The following is a 19,501-nucleotide window of genomic DNA, read 5'->3' on the forward strand; positions in this document are numbered from 1 at the left end:
TCTTTGTTACATAAATACAAATAATGCTTCTTTTACATACACACACACATATACACATTACTGCTTAGTGCAAAGTAGTTGACTCCTACACAAATGACAAACCATAAAACCGTTAAAAATATTCCAAAAATTATTTAATTATCTTTAGAACATGTTACACTCTCTCTGATTATAACTATTTATAACAGGAAGGACTACATTTCTCTAACTGTTTTCATCATTTCATCATGTATTCTGTCCCTGCAGCCACCCTGTTAGTTATTAGTTTCTCACCTTAAAAAAAAACCCTAAAATTCCATTCAGACCAATTTCAGGAAGTGGCACGTTTTTTGGAGGAAACTCGGTCCAGTGTGAAGGATTTACAGAGATATATTGGCAGATATTAAATGTTTTCTTCAGTGTCTAATCACTTAAAAAAAGAACCATGGTTTTTATTACCTTAGAATGAGTTAGTATCTATATAGGGACCTGATCCTCATCCGTGGAGATCAGCATGTTGTATGTTTCTACAGTAGCCCAGAAGAGACAAACCAAACACTGGCTCTAGATAGAGCCATTCACATTTTTGTGTCAGCCCCTCTGTGACAAGGGTGTTGGAAAACAGATTTTATATGTTTATACATTTTCAAAAACAGTGTTTTATTCAGTGTTTCTACCTGTTTAAATCACCAGGAGAAATGATAATTCTCAGCACTAGATGCCACTAAATCCCCCGAAATCTTACACGCCATGCCTTTAAAGGATTAAAGTAGAGTGAGCATAAACCTAACATATGCTCATGTCTTTCTGCAATGTTTCATGATTGTTACACTCTGACTGTGCCACCCTGTTGGGATAAATTAGGAAGAAAGTTGGTCTAATAAAAAAAAACTTTAAAACATATTTGATATAGTTAGAAAAGTGATGTTTATGTGTAGAAAGTTAGCTATAGCACTCACAGAGCTAAGCCAAATTTTCCTCACTGATAAGTTTATGGACCAAAATTAACCCAGTCCAACCATAAGGATTAATATTTGGGTGCTCCAGTGTGGTCACTATGTTTTCTGACAATTACACATGTCACTATTCTTACTTAATACAAAAACCCATCAGTTCCAACATCAACATTGTGTTTGCCTGCTTGATTTACATTTAGCCCCATCGTTGTTACAGCTGAGCACTCAAGAGCTTCACAATTTGATGCAGCTCATTCGACATGTTCCAAAAGTTTGTTCAAATTAAATAAAAATAAATTATGTGCCACACCAAACTAATAACATATACAATAAATATTTATAATCTTGTGTAAAAAGGTTGGTGCACATGACAATGTGATGCTGATCTAAAGACAGAACACTGAGTTTAAAGCCTGTAAGCTTGTGCCTAATTTCTATACCACAAATATGGACCTTTAAAAGCCATTATTAATAATCAACTACAGAACATGAATCAAGACTCATTTTATTTTACATTCACATTAATATACATTTGGCTTAAATCTACCAATACAAACAGTCAAGAAAACACTGCTCCCTGAATTTGTCAGTCTACACACTGTAAATGAGGTAAACACGTTTATTTCACCATTCATTTTTAAAGGACACATCATCTCCTACCTCTGAAGCCCTGAACAGGTTCTGCACACAATTACTTGTCCCCATAAACGACCTGACTGAGCACCATGTGTGTATGATATGATATATGATCATTTAACCAAGTGTGTCACATTCACTCCCCAAATTTGAGCTGCCTTTCCTTCTCTAAACTGTGCAGCTCCCTCGCTCGATTCTTCAGCTCCTCTGCTTTCTTCTCATCCTTCTCCGTACCATCCCCAAGTCTGTACATGCGACTTGCATTGGCGCAGCCCCACACATGTCCCAGCTCACAAGCCCTGTTAGCGTACTTCAAAGCTTGATTCATATCCGGCGCCAGTCCTTTGGCATTGCCCTCGATGTACAAAGCACTGAGGTTAAAGCAGGAAGGAGCGAAGCCACCAGCACAGGCTTTCTCGTAGTACTGCCGAGCTATAGTCGAGTCAGGTCCTCCTTCAATAGCTCGTCCATCATGGGCTAACAGACCAACGTTATGGCAGGCATCTATGGACTTCTTTCCGTTGGTATTGCAGGAGCGCATAAAGCAGGAGTAAGCAGTTTTCAGACACTCAGTCACTCCACCTGTTGGGAAGATTTCAAATACCTCACTTGAAAAAAGAGTAGACATACTATAGCAAGAATCATTTAGAAGTGCTGCAAGGATCACAATTAAAAGAACTCATTTGAAGAATTTAATATTCATGTGTTCACATGTTAACAATATTCATTAGATATTTTTTTTATTGAATGTATGGAAGCAAATAAGAAACATAAGTATTTAAATTGTAACAGCGACTGAATGTTTAATATTGAAATTTAAACACCATTGAATTCACAGCACTGAGATATTTTACTTTGAAAAACACGTATCTGAATTTATTTGTTCTGAATTCTTATCTATGAAAATTAAATATTAAACCTATTGATTTGCAATTTCAAAAGCTGAATTTGAATATATCGTATTCAGCGTTCATAAATTCAGATCTAAAAGTTCAAATTTCAGAATTAAAAAAGAAAAACCAACAGATTTTTCAGCCTAAATTTTCATTTTCATTTGTTTTTTCTTGTTCATATAGTTTTCGATCTTAAGTTGAGGGGAGGTCCGTTGTATAAGCTTATAGCTTCTTGACCTCTCCTGTCACATCCTTATTTTTTTCTATTATTTATCTGGATTCTGTGTAGTTTTTACTATGTGTGCAAATAATAAAATAAATAAATAAAATAAAATAAACTGAATTCGAGCAATCAACTTTAAGTGACATGAATCTGTTTCTTGAAATTCTGAAACTTGAGCTTTTGGATCTGATTTTTTTAAAAATTGAAGAAAAAAAATTAGCTTTTGAAGTTTTAATTCAACAAATTTCATATTTTAATTTCAAACAGGTGAATTCAGAACAAATAAATTCAGTCATGGTTTTTCGATGTAAAATATTTCCATGCTGTGAATTCAGTGGTGTTTAAATTTCAATACTAAGTGGTTGTTAAAGGGATAGTGCACCCAAAAATGAAAATTCAGCCATTATCTACTCACCCATATGCCGAGGGAGGCTCAGGTCAAGTTTTAGAGTCCTCACATCACTTGCAGAGATCCAAGGGGAGAGGAGGTAGCAACACAACTCCACCTAATGGAGGCTGACGGTGCCCCAGATTCAAACGTTCAAAAACACATAATTGAAACCACAAAATATCTCCATACTGCTCGTCCGTAGTGATCCAAGTGTCCTGAAGCCCCGACATAAAAAGTTGTTTGGAAAAACCTCATTTGAACTCTGTTCAGCTTAGGGTTGGGACTCGTTAGGATTTTAATGATTCCGATTCCTTACCGATTCCTACATTATATTCATTATACTTGCTATACTTAAACAAGTATATAATAAACACAAATGCAATCATACAAATACAAAAACTTCTGACTGTTGCACAGTACAATTAGATGAAAATACACATTTGTGTGTGGTGTGTATTTCAGATTTAGAGCTTGTATCATCTCCCTGAGAGTGTATAACAACAAAAAGTGATTCTCTGATTTCTACAGTAACACTATTACCTCAAATTAACCACAGCAATGTAAAAAAAAATACTTATATGCATTCATGCTTGGGCACTGTTATTTACGTGACAACACCTGAACAGAACACACACACACATTGGCTGTTTGTTTCTACATCTCCCCTCACTGGAAGCCTCGGACCTCCCGCCGCCCGCCTCCGCCTTGATTAAACGCTGAAAATTAAATAAAAGTGGGAGACAAGTTTTCCTATTTTATCCCGTCTCAAACACGGAGGTCTCCCTCTCCGCTGAGCACCCACGGCGCACGCCCGGCCTGTTAACCACGGCGCACGCCCGGCCTGTTAAATAGCCTGTAACCATAACAACTGTGTGACACAAACTCAGTACTTTAGTAATTAAATAATGTCGGGCTCGGTCGGGTTCGGACATAAAACAGAATGACTGTTGGGTTCAGACAGAAATATGCAGCCTGTGCCGCACTCTAATGGAAATGCACATGACGTTTATTTTATTTTTTTTTCAATCTAGGAACCGTTTGCAGGAACCGTTACTCCAAATGTGATGGAACCGGTTCCAGAAACGGAACTTTGGACCCAGTTTCAAAAAAGAACCGGGTCCGGATCCCAACCCTAGTTCAGCTACAGAGCTACAGGCTACAATGAGGCTAAAAACAGAGTTCAAATGAGGTTTTTCCAAACAACTTTTTATGTCGGGGCTTCAGGACACTTGGATCACTACGGACGAGCAGTATGGAGATATTTTGTGGTTTCAATTATGTGTTTTTGGACGTTTGAATCTGGGGCGCCGTCAGCCTCCATTAGGTGGAGTTGTGTTGCTACCTCCTCTCCCCTTGGATCTCTGCAAGTGATGTGAGGACTCTAAAACTTCACCTGAGCCTCCCTCGGCATATGGGTGAGTAGATAATGGCTGAATTTTCATTTTTGGGTGCACTATCCCTTTAACATCAAAATACTTCTATTTGCTTCCATATAAAAGCTTCGTCAACAAATAAGTCAAACAAAAAATGCCCATCACATACAAACTGTTGCCTTAAGATGCTTTTTTAGTCTGACCAAATTTCCAAAAGGTATTGAATTTATGATGATATGAAAAAAAGCAAGTAAATCCTCACATTAGCAAATATTTGGCATTTTGACCTGATAATAATTAATCATTGATTTAATTATGCAGCTACTCATTTGAACTACTTAACACTAATTTCTATGTAGCCCACATACTGTTGGGTTACAGACACTCCTCCAAGAGTGCATCATATTTCAAGCTTTCTTCATGTATTTTTCTTTACTAACTTTATCTTGCAAAGTCACCAGTAATGTCAATACAGTCATAAATGCGGTGGTTAAAAAGTCCATCCACTGCTTGTGCACTTCATGTCATAGCATTAGACCTACAGTTTTGTAACAGCTGTGTGACACGTGATGCAATGTGACCACAAACATCAGCAGAATAAAATATGGACAGCAACAATCCACTCTGGTGTTTTACCTTTGCCTGTGACGTGGTATGCCCCCAGTTTATAGCAGCTCTCTCCATGTCCATATGTTTCACAGTTATGTTTCAGCACTTGTGCAGTAGATTCATAGTTCTTCTTCACACCCTCCAGGTAGTCTGCGAGCCTTTGGCACCCTGAGAAAAACATGTCACAGGAATAAACGACGTTAACACATGTCAAACATTCAGCCTCCATGTCCAACAGTGTTTCGGCACCACTGATCTGAGAACAGCGCAGCGGGCTTTACCTTCAGGATCCTTTTCTTTGTAACACTGGAAGCTGTACTCCACTCCCAAATTGTCCAAGAACTGTTTCACTTCATTTTCATCTTCAAAGTTTATAAGTCCAGCCATGTTTCTTGCACTTGTGCCTCCAAACTTTGCTGTGATCGCATGTGCTGAAGGCTTAGCTGCACTGCATCCACGAGCACTTGTGACCTTGGTGAACGAGTTACTGAGCGATTATACAAAAGTGGGTGCTTCAGATAAAAATCTCAATAAAGATGGCGTCCGTTAACCGTCAAGTAAGTTGTTATCAAAGCGTGTGGTTGTTTTAATGACAGTTTTCCTTTGAAGACAGAAGAAGAACACGGTCACGCTCGCCTTGTGGTGGTCGCTTCCTGGTTTTATAACTGCCCCTAGCAGGCTTCCGTAGTCCAGCCCCCTCTGCTGTTGCACTTCCAGTGTTCTGACCTTTGTTGGCTGTCAGTCTAGTCAAAAATAGACCCAACTACTGGCTGTGAAAACGATATTCCCCTCCTGACTCCGTAGCTCACAGCTCCAGCCGCTACAGTGAATAGTCGATATCTTTTAAACATGGATTCCGCCACGGCAGCGAACAGCTTTCGACATTTGTGCACGGAGAGCGATTTTCCACCTCGGAGGCGACAACAAGTGAGCTAGCTGTCTGCACGCTCGCTCGCTCGCTCGCTCGCTCGCCGTCCTCTCCTCCTCGTACCTGTGTTGTCAGACAGGTTAGCATAAGTCTCGGACAGGTGAACGTTGCAAAGTGAAACGGCTAACAGCGGAGCCGCTCGGCAGCTAACCTTAGCTAGCTTAGCTTTATTTCTCGCCGTTTAGAAAGCGACACCAGTCTCGGTTGCATAAGCTAAAACATTTTTCAAGCCATGGCCTGTAGTTTCCTAAACACGGTGAGTTTCAGCTTTGCTTTCAGGTATTTTGTGCGACGTATGTGTTTTTATGAGCTCAGTCGCTGCGTCGCATTACGTAAAAATAGCATATGAACAAATTGCAGTGAATGCAACCGCAGCAACAAATCTCCCTTTTTGTTCCCAGGATGAGGCGTCTCCACCGGCTCTGACCGACCTGTGTCTGACCCATGTGAGCCAGAACCTGGAGTGTTTCTGTGTGAAGCGTCCTGATGGCTCCCTGTGCTTCAGGGAGGCCGTGCTCTTCCCTCAGGAGCTCGCAGACCAGCTGCTGGCTAAGATGGCCACTGAAGGTAAACCTGGACCTCCAGAGACAGGTCATGCACAGGTGTAGATTCTGGGGGGGACTAAATATGTTGAACATGTGCATTTGTCCCCTTGATAAAAACTGAGACACGACTTTTACACTATAAACTGATGCAGAAAGGCACCAGTGGGTGCTCAGAATTCACCAGAATGCAGGAATTAAGGGGGTAATGCTCAAAATTTTCTGGCAGAGGACTTCCATACCCTGCGTTTCATATCCTCCTGAGACCTAAGCTTTTGTTTGGTTTGCATTTAAAATGTCTCCCAGCTATTTGGGATAAGTAGGACCTGATAAGTATAAATAAACATTGTCTTTTCACATCAGCAGCGTGTCAAGGGTCTATATTCAACTTATCTTGCATTGAAACATGCATTATGACAACTTAATAAGGTTTATGTATGTTTTTAAATGAAGTGGAGGAGCCTACAAGTGTTTTGTTTAGTTTGTCTCAGAGGCTCCACGGACTGGACTCCGCAGCTCCGCTCAGCTGTCTGCTGCTGCGAGAGAAGTGTCCTTCTGCTTCTGCTTCTGCTTCTGCTTCTGCTTCTTCTTGTGTAACCTTGTGTGTATTGGCGGTTAATACAGCATTATTTAAAAAAAAAAAAAAGCTCAAATGCGACCCCCAGTGGTAAAATTAGGTATATAATTCGATATATCGATTCGGTTAGATATTTGGCTTTAAATCAAACCGGTTGGAAAATTTTCAAACCGGCACAAGCCTAGCCTTTATCATCAAACGAGATGATAACAAAGTCCCAGTGTCCTTCAACAAGCTGATTCAAATGAGCACTTTATAATTAAAGCGACACTTACCTTTCTGGAAATTTTACACTTTTCTTTGTTTAGGTTAAAATGCTATTAATAAGCTGATGGCACACTAAAATGGAAGTGAATTCCACCAGAGATAAAAACTCATAATTGTACCATTCTCATATGGTTCTAAGAAAACTCCGACCAATCATTGATTGGCCGAGTGTCCTGTCTGTCTTCCCCACATGGTGGCATCCAACTGATGTAACCGCTCTGGTAGCAGGGTTGCGTTTGACTGTGCAGGACAGGTAACATTACGTTTAGTTTACTGACTGTGCAGGACAGGTAACATTACGTTTAGTTTACTTGGCTAACGTTAGCCTACTGTAGCGTAGTCTCAGAAACATTAACGTTATCTTCCTTGTGTGTTTCCACTTACTAGTAACGTTAACGCTACTATCTAACGTTAGCACTGTAACCTTATTCTAAAACTCATCAGTCATCACTGACTCCGGTTGAGTTTTAAAACTCCGGGGTTGACTGTCTTGGTTGTTACGCTACACTCGCTCTCCTCTTCCGTGTATCTAACGTTACCATGCCAACGCCTACGTCTATCATAGACGTAATGAGGAGGGGGGAGTAGGCCTTTGGAGGGAGGTGGAGTTGTGGATGTTCAATTTCTTTCTAAGTGCTGTGTGAAATGCAAGAAAGGTAAGAGCTGCTTTAACAGTGTCTTAGTTCGTTATCGTAGCTAAAAGTGGTGACATCTGTTGCTATATCAAACTACAAACATTATTAATCATAAATAAACAAGTTTCAACCATGCACTCTGATCAGGTTTTGTACCTCGTCCACGTTTGTGTTGGTGTCGGCTGCAGATTGACTTGGCAGAGATGGCTGCCGTCTTGTTTTTACATGGATTAATGTATTGTGGTTTTACTGCCACTGGATGGCACAAAAAGTGTCCACAAATGAGGACAACAGGCTTAAGCTAAGCAGAATGATGTATAAGGTCCAGTAAACCCAAAATGTGATGTCCTGATGAGGACACAGGGTCTCAGGAGGATATGTGTGCCCCGCCAATGTTGAAGTGAAACCTATGGCCCCTGCAGTCCTGAACAGGGCTGGCGATTCCTGAGCCTACAAACTCCCACAGTTAAGATCTGTAGTTTAGTTTTTACACTGTTAAATCACCTGTCGAACCTTTTAATACCAACCTGAATAACTCTCGATTAAAAACAAAAGGAAATCTAAACTTGCATACATCTCCTGGGTGACTTTCCAAAGCTGCTTCTATATCTTTCAAAAAGTAAAGAACAGCCACTTAATCTGATGCCATGTTGTCACCTAAACCGTGCCGTTGGTAAACAGAGGCAGTATTGTGCAAGCCCTGCTAAGTCCTGCATGACGCCGCAGATTAAACTTAACTCGGGTTCATTCCACTGCAGGTCTGCTGAATGACAGCACAGTGGGTGTATTTCGGAACTGTGAATACCTGCGGCTGAGACGAGCCTGCGTCCGTACAGCGCGAATCTCTGCAGAGGCCTTCCAGAAAGCCCTCTGTCCTCACAGGCTGTTGGAGCTGGACGCTGCCAGGGTCAATGCAGACCTCACTATTCCTGATATTCTACAGGGACTGGCCACCAATAAATATTGTCAGGTAAAGTGAGATCATGTCAGCTTGTGTGACTCAAAAAAATAAGTTCTCAAACCACCCTTTTATATTTAAGGAACTGAAACTCATTGTCTGTTGGGTGTTTTCCCTCAAACATCCTGCAGGAGTCCCTCCAGCGACTTGTCTTAACAGGTCTCACCATGTCCTCTCTGGAGGAACCAATCCGGTATCGCTTCAGCTCCCTCCAGGGCCTCCGCTCCCTGTCTCTAGCCAACGTAGACTTCTATGACTCTGGGCTTGTTGATGTTTGTTCGCTGCCTCGGCTGGAGAGCCTCGATCTTTCCAACACTTCAGTCACCAACCTGAGCCCACTGCTGGGCCTGAAGGAGCGGCTGCGCTCGCTAACGCTGCACCAGCTGAAGAGGCTGGAGATGAGCACTGCTCAGCTGCTGGGAGTCATAGGCCAGTTGGATGTGTTGCAGGTTAGTGGAAGGATGGAGTTTTGCACTGTGTGTCAAATATTAAACCTTTACTGTTTTGTGCTGAGAAGAACACTCAGCCATGCTTGTTTTGTGTTACTCAAAATACTACTGTGTGTGTGTTTGCGTGAAACATTGTCTGTGCAGCACCTGGACATCAGTGATGACAAGCAGTTTACCTCTGACGTGGCTCGTCAGCTGCTTGGACAGCCAGGGATCCTGCCTGCTCTTGTTTCTTTGGATGTCTCAGGGAGGAAACAGGTGTGTGTGTTTCTATTTGTCAATGAGCATTTCAGCTAGATTGCAAAGAAATCATACAGGCCGTAGAGTTGAATTGTAATTTCGTACATATGTGAACGTTACAGGTGACAGATGCAGCTGTCAAGGCTTTTGTTGAGGAGAGGCCAGGGATGACCTTTGTGGGACTTCTGGCCACAGATGCTGGCTTTTCTGACTTCCTCTCTGGAGAAGGAAATCTAAAGGTAGGTATAGATGTCTATATTAACATTGATAACATGCATATAGAAATCCAGGTTTGCTACAGTAAATGGTCTTTTGTGTAAAAACAGGTAACAGGAGAAGCTAATGAGACCCAGATCTGTGAGGCCCTGCGTCGCTACAGTGAGAGGGAAGGCTTTGTGAGAGAGGCTCTGTTCCATCTCTTCAGCCTGACGCATGTCATGGAGAAACCCAGGCCCGACATCCTCAAGGTGAGACCACGACGTTATTGTCTTTCTAACAGTGTAGATTATCAGATTACCTTGTTTTATTATGCATAAGCAGTACATACAATGTCATATCTGATCCACAAGTGATGAAGAGTCACATTTCCTTCTAAAAAGAGTATATTGTCAAAGCCGTACACCCCCACACAAGTTCCTCATCTGTCTCACTTAACATTAAATTCATTCCCTCCTCTCTTGTTTTTTCCCCTAGCTGGTAGTTTTGGGTATGAAGAATCACCCTGCCACTCTGAATGTCCAGCTGGCAGCCAGTGCCTGTGTGTTCAACCTGACAAAGCAGGACCTGGCAGCAGGAATGCCAGTGCGACTGCTGAGCACCGTCACTCAGCTTCTGCTGGAGGCCATGAGGACGTTCCCCAACCACCAACAGGTAGCGTCATGCCTGCACTTCTTTCCCAATGGCATACATCATGCATGTCATATCAGTCATGGGAACTGTGAGAGAAGGGGAAGGGCTGGGACATATGGACAAAAATTCATATCTCGGTATTTACAGGCTGACTGGCGACACACGATATGTCTATGGGCGACACGTTCAGTTGCAAGTCAAAGCCACACTTGAGATGTCACTCGCACTTTTATAAAAACAGACTGTGATCAAAATAAAATGCAAAGACAAGGATTTTTTCCCCCTGTTTGAAAATATACAGCTGAACAACACATCAAGTAAAAATTACATAAAATAAATAGCAGAGCTGTATGTTAATGTTTTTGCACACAGCACTGGAGCTACAGACGTTTAAAGGTTTGCAGCACAGGACACTGAACTATAACATGACTATGAAAGTATTGGGTAGGTTTGAAACAATTAAAAATCTTTATGGGCGGAGTCAAAAAGTCGTTTTCCATGAAATCTAGTGCTGGAAAATGATTTAAATATTTTCATTTATTTAGGCTATTAACCTTACTTATGCACAGAGCATCAACAGAGAGGCCGAGGGAGGGAACGAGCGAGAGACACTTTGTCCACGTTATATACGTCTTGTATATGAAACGTCTGTGTTGTCGCTGCATTTTTTAAACAGATCTGTCGCCAGCATCCAGGCGCTGTCTCAGTGTCACAAAATAGACTACAACTACCAAGAAGAATGGCGACATGCTATGATCCACCTCACACATAAACTAGCAGTGCATCACTGTACTGCACGTGTGCTGCGGTAATTTTATTCGCCTCACAGACTGATATAGTGTAGCACGTATAACTTGAAGACCGATGTCGCGCTGTAGATTAATTAATAGGCAGATTAAATACCCCTGTGCCTCTGAGTGTTGCCGAAGAAGGTGAACACTGGTATGCGTCATGTAATACAACTTGACCCTATATCGATATAAGCAGTGTTGTCTAAATTGTTTTCTTGCTTGAAAATATATCGATATATCGTAGATGGTCGTTTCATCACCCAGCTCTAAAAAGGGGCATCTGATTTTCTGTGGAAGAGTTCATTCTCATGCATTAAATATAATTATGTTTTGTGTGGCATGTCAGCAGTTCCCAACAATGATGATGATGACAAGACAAGCAAGGCACAGATGAATATAGAAAACACCCTCTGCTAAGCTAAATTAAATGTTTTAGTTAATGTACTGTTGAGCAGGAAACACAAAAATGAAGAAAAGCTTTTTATTGTTTTATAACCGCTGATTTTAAAATGTTAATATTGAACCTGCAATGTGCTTTATAGTACACAAAATAAGATACGCCTTTATTGATCTCAATAGGGGAAATACCGGTGTTGCAGCAGCACAATGACAGAAATTAGTACAGATAAATAGGGAAGCAAAGAATAGGGGTAAAAATAGAAACAATGCAAATTATGCTTCCCCAGTGCAGCTCAGGGTCAAAGTTATTTGTAAAGGGCACCATGATAAAGAAAACCTTTCAGTTTTGACGGTGTCAGGATTATCTTTACACTCCAGAATTCTTTCCCCAATATTTTTGAACCACGTGTACACACTATGTTCTTAATTCACACTCAGAACCTGCCTGTGTACAGACATAATCTCCAGACATAAGCCTGCCCTGCCTGAACCAACCACACTGGCAGCTGCAGTTAGTCACAAACAAGACAGAAGTAATAATTGAAGCTTGAGAGCGAGCTAGTGTTGGAGGCCTCGTCTGAGTGTAGAGGATGGGTCACAGTGTTGGTATGTAAATATCCAAGAGAGGGAAAAACTGTATGCAACCTGAGTGCATTGTGACAGCCTGAAACAGCCTCTTTTGTGTTACTCACCATGGATGGAGATAAGAGCTTCATTTAATGAAGTGCAATGCAAGACTATTGTGCTTTCTAAACCATTAATACAATTTAAAAATCAGTGTGGCCTTAACTGGAGCCAAATGTAGGGATCTGGTTGGAACTGGATTAGTCATCGTGGAAAGCAACATGTACAGATATAAACCAAATGTATTTGCTGGATATTGTGTTGTTTGCTGGGCCTGTGCACAGAAACACAGCTGATAAGAAGAGGAAAGTACAGTAACAGATTGCGTGAGGTCATTGCAGTCACATGTTCAGGTTTTGGACTGATGCCTGTTTTCTCTGTCTACAGCTGCAGAAGAACTGCCTGCTGTCTCTGTGCAGCGATCGCATTTTGCAGGAGGTTCCATTCAACAGGTGAGAAATACTCATTCAGCATTTATTAAAATAATGTTAAAGGTGCTGTATGTAGGAATGTGGCCAAAACAGTTACTGCACTCAAATTCAAAATACTGCCGCGAGTCATGTCCCCCCCGGCGTCTGGCAAATTATAAGTCCTGCATATCTGTTGCGGAGGGCTCCGGAGTGCTGCAGCAGAGATGGAGCTGGAACGCAGCACAGCTGCAGCCGGTGGAAACACACACATTGACTAGAACTGAATCCTATCGGCTCCACTGCCCTGCCGGAGCGCAGACGCAACCAACACGCATCTGGTGGAAATTGGGGGTGATTTGTTTGCCCACGGGCGGCTGCCGTGGCAGGGCCGTGTCGCCGAGTCCTTCATCTTCGGTTTTCCAGTGGACCGTTCGAGCATGTCCGGCTTCTCTGCCGCTGCTGCCGGGATACAGCGGAGGAGGAGCCGGCTGCTAATGCTATGTACTGGGACACTGCTAATGCTGCTTGCCGTGCTGCTAACATTTCTTTCTCAAAAACATCAGTCGGGTCGATGACCCACCTGCACATGGGCTACAATGTATGATCGAAAATGAACAACAGTTGAAAGTATTCGAAATGTCCATCCCCGTCCAGCTATGATGGTAGTTAGCCAACTTTGGCTAAAGCTTACCTGTCGAGGAGAAGAGTAGCCACTTCGACATCCGATTTCAAATTCTTCTCCACTTTCAACTGTCTCCACCGTTCAGAAGCATCTCCTATATAGACCCTCGCTTTGCCTCGAGTTTTGTCTTGGCGTTTTTTGGGAATCATAATGAAGTCGTTTGGGTTTAGTCGCACCATCAGCCATTGTAGCTCAGTCGTAACTGTAACTGATGCTGAGACTCTACTGACTGTGTGACTGGTAGACGGCGGTGGGTGGCGCAACAGGCCAAAACACAAATTCAAAACATAAACATGATTTGCGGACCGTAAAAATTTTTTTTAAATGCGAATATTCTGGCTGTACTATTGTTGTCGGTGAGATCAGTATGTTATATTAACATTATTCCTTAGTCTCTGTGACATATTAGGAGGATTTTACTACTATTTGCTTTAGATTTCTTACATATAGCTCCTTTAACATGTTTTTATAATGTACATTTCAAATGGTTACATCTTTTTAAAAGGGACGTAATATATAAAAGACTGAAAAAGTAAATGTGGAAGCAAAGCAGGAAATCAAAAAGGAAAATAATTGAAAGGTTATAATATAAAATCAAGTCTGTCGAATGTGTAATATATTTACAGCTCAAGTATTTTCTTCCTCTTCCTGTTTGCAAGGTTTGAAGCTGCCAAACTCGTGATGCAGTGGCTTTGCAACCACGAAGACCAGAACATGCAGAGGATGGCTGTGGCGATCATTTCCATACTGGCTGCTAAGGTACATGATGTGTTGCATTCATATTATATGCATTCTCAGCACATTTGTAGGGTTATTCTTGAACTCTTCTTGCCTTTTCCAGTTGTCCACAGAGCAGACGGCTCAGCTGGGAGCAGAGCTGTTCATCGTCAAGGTAAGCCTCTCATTTCAGCTCTGTTCTTTTCCTTCTTTACTAATGGACAAAAATAAAAGGCTAATTATGCCCGTGCGCCATGGCCGGGTTGTCCGTCTGTCCTCTTTTCTTAAATGCAATATCTCAAGAACACCTTTAGGGGATTTCCTCAAATTTGGCACAAACGTCCACTTGGACTCAACAATGAACTGATTACACTTTGGTGGTCAAAGGTCACTGTGACCTCACAAAACTTGTTATTGGCCATAACTTATGAATTCATACGCTAATTATGACAAAATGTCACGAAAATGTCTGATGGAATAAAATGATTAAGGGCACGTACACATGCTGCGTCTTTAACCACCTGAAAACGCGAGGTCAGTCACTGCGCGCTACTTTTGTGCCTTCTTTGTGCCAGCTTTCAAGAGCGCAGTAGCAGGTTGCGTCTGAGGTTGCTAAGCAACCCTAACAAGCTCCGTATCGTAGCCTATTTACCCGAAATCCTGAGTGCAGAGTTGATCTTCTTCCAGGAGCTGTTTATAAGTGTGCAGGCCTATCGTCTGTGGGACAGATGTACAGCTCTGGCAGCCCTGCACTAACATGATCAGCTTTTCCATATTTACCACAGACATATTTACGGAAGAAAGGAAAGATATCTGTCAGCTGTGATTGGTTGTTCCTCGTCACATGGTTGTGTGCTGCTGTGTTTGAAAAGTTGAACTCTGTTTATCTCGGGGTACTGCGATGACGTCACTGGCATTTGAGTGCGCCTGCTGTGTGTCTACATTGAAAACAATGAATTTGAGGGTGCAAGAAACGTGGCATGTGTACAGTCTCTAAGTGATGACATTTTATATCCAAAAGGTCAAAGGTCAACTTTACAGTGACATCATAATGGCCTGCAAAAACACCTCCCTGGCCGTTATTCAACATCATAACTCAGGCATACAACCGTGAGCTTCCTGTTTTCAATGCTAATGTTGTCCCTCCTCCCTGCAGCAACTGCTCCACATTGTGCGTCAGAAGGCTACTCAGGGCGTGGTGGACGCCACCCTCAAATTCACACTGAGTGCACTGTGGAACCTCACTGATGAATCGCCAACAACCTGCCGCCATTTCATCGAGAACCAGGGCCTGGATCTGTTTATTAAAGTTCTAGAGGTACACAGAAATGTCGACATGTACATGTAAATAAACAGCAAGCATCAACCGCTCAGAGCAGATTACCATATTAGTTAATTATCACACTTAATTACATGTTGCTCTGCAGATGTATGTAAGCCTGTGGGGCAGGCTGACTCACTGTTGTTTTGTTTCCACACCTCCCCCACTCCCACCACCCCCCCTCTGCAGTCCTTCCCCAGTGAGTCCTCGATCCAGCAGAAGGTTCTCGGTCTGCTGGTGAGTTCACTGCTCTCTTATTACCCTCTAGAAAAAAACAAAAGTTGAATACATTTACAATATTAAAACATCATTACTCTTTTTGTTGTGTAGAACAACATAGCCGAGGTCGGAGAGCTTCATGTGGAGCTGATGGTGCAGGGCTTCTTGGACCACATCAGCAACCTGCTGCACAGCCCAGAGGTGGAGGTCAGCTACTTCGCCGCGGGCATCCTCGCACATCTGACATCACGAGGGGAGGCAGCCTGGACGCTCAGCCCTGAGCTTCGGTCCTCGCTGCTGGAGCAGCTGGTAAGAGTCAGCAAAACTTCTTCTAACGCCCACATGTAGACACTGTGCACAGCTATTTTGAAAAGTTTTGAGTTGTTTTTTATTTCTGTCTCTCTAGCATGATGTCATTATGCAGTGGCCCCCGCCTGAGTGTGAGATGGTGGCCTACAGGTGAGACGCAGCTGCTCTACTGTAATAATAAAGCAGACAAACACATTAACATAAGCAGGTCCTACATTTCCTTACAGGCTCAGCAGTGAAACTGTTCATAACCTGTGACAAAAATTAACCCAATTCTGCCGGGAACTGAAATTCTCTGGTCTTACCTGACAGCAAATCAGTTCATATAGTTTCTGAGATACAGCCATTGTCGTACCATACCATATTTAGTCTTTGTGCACATGGGACTGTTTTTCCATGTTTCTGTGTATTTTAGGGGAAACAGTCATCCCATGTGCTCAAAGACTAAAAATAGCATGACAAGAAAATGGCTCAGAAACTACAAGGAGCACAATCAAGTATTTGGTATCTATAAACTCATAACAAGTTGAATCAAGGATATGTACACACACATGCAGTGTAAAAAAATATGGAAAACATTTAATAAACATAATGCAGCGCTTTTTCTAACTTCTAACTTGACTTTGGCTAAAACTGTGATTTTCCATGTGATCCAAAAGTTGTACTGTTAGACAGTTACCCAGAGTACGTCTGGACCAGATTTCAAATCTTTAGAACAGTCAGAACAAATGTTTTGGCATTTTTACTTATCATACTAAATATAGTCTGTGGGCACAAACAGTGTAATGAAGGATGGATCATCGAGCAAGTCTGCTCAAATTTATTTTCATACAGTGCTGGAAAATGTGTTTTAAGGGAGCGCCTTGAAAAACAAGTCAGTAAAACATTTCATGCATGTTTTATGTTGAGCTTTAGAGTTGATGTTGGTGTGAATTAGAGTCAAAACAGCCTTTTATTAGAAGTCAAAAGATCCACAGTCAGAACTTTAGCACGTGACATGCAGTATAAACTTAATATATTCTTGTTGTCTCTCGTTGTTTAGGTCATTCAACCCCTTCTTTCCCCTACTGGAGTGCTTTCACACCCCTGGTGTCCAGCTGTGGGCAGCCTGGGCCATGCAACATGTCTGCAGCAAGAACGGTGAGAAATTTACTGTTTGGACGGTTATTTATCAGAGGGTGACACAGGAGTGGATTTTCACTCCTGTCCTATGATACTTGCACACAAAAAACTCCTGTGTCATCCCAGTCCAGGAAAGAATGACTCCCATTCCACCCTGTTCCTATCTCGTGTATTTAAATAATAAATAAAGTGTTTATTAATATTAGAACTGCATATTTATATAGAGAAACTGAGCATATTCAATCAACTAAACACTGAGGCAAAATTTCTTGGTAATAAACCGTATTTTGTCCAACTGCTACAAACATGTGGCAAATAACTCCTCCGTTACACATAATGGGAAGTCCCAATAAAGCGCTAACTGAAATTAGCATCACGATCTCGCTATTATCCTAAACGATCCATTTTACTTCACATGCTTAACATAAGGTAAGTATGTGTCCTCATAACTACGGCCATATATTTCCTGTGCTCAGTGGGAAGGATCTAACAGCTGCTGATTCAAATTACTAGCTCAATATTATTGATTCCCATCCCACCCGCTCCCATTACGTTTTTTCTGTCCCATCCCAGTCACGTGATGAATGTTGAAATTGAATCCTATCCCACAGGAATCCCACAGAAATCCTGTAACCCACAGGATTTCCCCAAAAAATGTCAGCCTCTTATTTATTCACTTAACAGCTGACAGATTTGAAGCTGTATTCCCCCGTGTGTTACAGCCGCTCGCTACTGCAGCATGTTGTTGGAGGAAGGCGGCCTGCAGCAGCTGGAGCTCGTGCATACGCACCCACAGACCCACAAAGACGTCAAACTGTTGGCGAAGAGCATTCTGGAGAGCCTGCAGCGCCACAGAGCCCGCACCGGCCAGCCTGCACAAACACATGCAAGTCGCCGCCCGCCGCCACAATAACCTCACAGAGGTAAAGATTCACACACTAGTGGTTATTTGCTGTGTCTCAGTCTCATGATGGCTCGAGGTTTTTAATTCTTGTGCATTTTCTCCTTCAGAAAATGAGGCTCCCTGACCAAGAGGAGGAAGTGAGCTGGGTCCCACCACAGAGGGGATTTTGTATGTGTGTGTGAGTGCATACCCCACGCACAAACACACTTTATCAAGAATGCCGAAAACATTTAAGGACAAAGACTTTGCAGTTCTTTGCACACACACTAACTTTATTTATTTTCTTTGTGTTTGTTTCAAAACAAAAAAATGTTTCTGTGTGTGCTAATGTCGCGATAAAACATTAAGTTATGAGAACTGTCGATCAGTTACGCTCAAATCTCAACAGGAGGTTTGTTTCTGTGCTCGCTCTTGTTAGTCTGACATCATGATGATTTTCGTACCAAAAACAAAAACAGTTGTCAGTGCACATGTACAAATCTCAGTGTGGGATTGAACCCCCCCAAAAGCTCCGCTGAGGATCGACACCCTCCAGCTCCCGTATGTTACTGAGGGCTCTGGTTGCCGAATTGGTCGATTAGCTTATTAGATATACGCATGATGCTGCTGTGAGCTCAAGCATGCTGGAGTTTGTGTGAACGCTTGTAATGTTCATTTTAGGAATGCTTGCTTGTTTGTTTTGTAGCAGTGTTCTGTTCACTGACACCCATGCCTCTGGGTCCTCAATACTGCTGTTGCTCTCCTCTTTATTTAGTCTTTTATCAGCTAATGCCTTTTGATTTGATGTGACAGGACACTTGCCCAGGGTGTGTTCAGTGGGTTCAAATGTTCCAAACATTAAAGATGAAAACCTAAAGTATAGAGAAGTTACATGTCTTTGAGAAGCTCCAGTGCGTTTTCTTTTTTAAACGTTTGGCAGCCCTAAATGTGTCGTATCAGCGGCAAACCAGCAGTTCTGTAAATCAGAAGATCCAGAGTTCAAATAAGCTGAAATGATACCGTCAATTATTTGAAAAACTACATGTCCTCCTTGGACACAAATGGCAATAAGTGGTCAGTATAGTCATGATGAATGTACGTGTGTTTTGAGTCAGAGCTGTTTTCTCTTTGAGAAACTTGTGTATGTATCAGTATGTTTGCTGTGCTTCCCTGTGCGTCTGAAAGACAGAGGCAGAGCTTCAGTGTGAGCATGTGTATGTACGTCTGTACAAGCAGGTGCATCATAAAGGCTGTGTGTCATTTGTAAATAATAGGAAATGAGAGAGAAATAGGAATTGTTTTTTTTTTCAGGACTAGTTGAATTGATTGCATGGAAATTATTATACAGTATGTTATAGGCTTGGGCGGTATCAAGGTATGACCATATACGGAGGTATTCAGAGATCCTGAAAGTTTGATTTTCAATACAGTCAAAAATACAGACGCTCCTCTTAAGCCGTGTTTATACTTGTGCGTCAGCTCTACGCCATACCCCAAACACGTGGCCAACGCCGTTGTG

At 42.1% G+C, this 19,501-nt stretch overlaps 2 protein-coding genes across 2 annotated transcripts; one reads left to right on the forward strand and one right to left on the reverse strand.

Annotated features, from left to right (window-relative positions):
• Positions 1-1,422: 1,422 nt before the first annotated feature.
• On the reverse strand, positions 1,423-5,706 carry LOC126396341 (cytochrome c oxidase assembly factor 7). Its single transcript, XM_050054322.1, has 3 exons — positions 5,342-5,706; positions 5,088-5,228; positions 1,423-2,153 (listed from the first exon to the last, which is right to left on the reverse strand). The coding sequence occupies exons 1-3, from the start codon at positions 5,445-5,447 to the stop codon at positions 1,708-1,710; spliced, it is 693 nt and encodes a 230-aa protein (XP_049910279.1). The 5' UTR covers positions 5,448-5,706; the 3' UTR covers positions 1,423-1,707.
• Positions 5,707-5,785: 79 nt separating this feature from the next.
• On the forward strand, positions 5,786-19,290 carry zyg11 (zyg-11 family member, cell cycle regulator). The gene is made up of 18 exons (XM_050054296.1): positions 5,786-6,244; positions 6,390-6,555; positions 8,768-8,979; positions 9,099-9,416; positions 9,561-9,674; positions 9,779-9,895; positions 9,983-10,123; positions 10,350-10,526; positions 12,707-12,771; positions 14,071-14,170; positions 14,253-14,303; positions 15,285-15,446; positions 15,639-15,686; positions 15,780-15,977; positions 16,075-16,127; positions 17,020-17,117; positions 17,822-18,022; positions 18,111-19,290. The coding sequence occupies exons 1-17, from the start codon at positions 6,221-6,223 to the stop codon at positions 18,010-18,012; spliced, it is 2,235 nt and encodes a 744-aa protein (XP_049910253.1). The 5' UTR covers positions 5,786-6,220; the 3' UTR covers positions 18,013-18,022; positions 18,111-19,290.
• The last annotated feature ends 211 nt before the right edge of the window (positions 19,291-19,501 follow it).

This window comes from Epinephelus moara, chromosome 10 (genome assembly GCF_006386435.1).
Source record: "Epinephelus moara isolate mb chromosome 10, YSFRI_EMoa_1.0, whole genome shotgun sequence".
In the NCBI taxonomy this organism is placed as follows: domain Eukaryota; kingdom Metazoa; phylum Chordata; class Actinopteri; order Perciformes; family Serranidae; genus Epinephelus; species Epinephelus moara.

Excerpts from the sequence above, each read along its gene's own strand:
- LOC126396341 (XM_050054322.1), bottom strand. The coding sequence starts at position 5,447 with ATGGCTGGACTTATAAACTTTGAAGATGAAAATGAAGTGAAACAGTTC. Across the intron at positions 5,229-5,341 it reads CAAAGAAAAGGATCCTGAAG|GGTGCCAAAGGCTCGCAGAC; the intron begins GTAAAGCCCGCT and ends TGTTTTTCTCAG. Across the intron at positions 2,154-5,087 it reads ATACCACGTCACAGGCAAAG|GTGGAGTGACTGAGTGTCTG; the intron begins GTAAAACACCAG and ends TCTTCCCAACAG.
- zyg11 (XM_050054296.1), top strand. The coding sequence starts at position 6,221 with ATGGCCTGTAGTTTCCTAAACACG. Across the intron at positions 8,980-9,098 it reads CCACCAATAAATATTGTCAG|GAGTCCCTCCAGCGACTTGT; the intron begins GTAAAGTGAGAT and ends AACATCCTGCAG. Across the intron at positions 10,124-10,349 it reads CCAGGCCCGACATCCTCAAG|CTGGTAGTTTTGGGTATGAA; the intron begins GTGAGACCACGA and ends TTTTTCCCCTAG.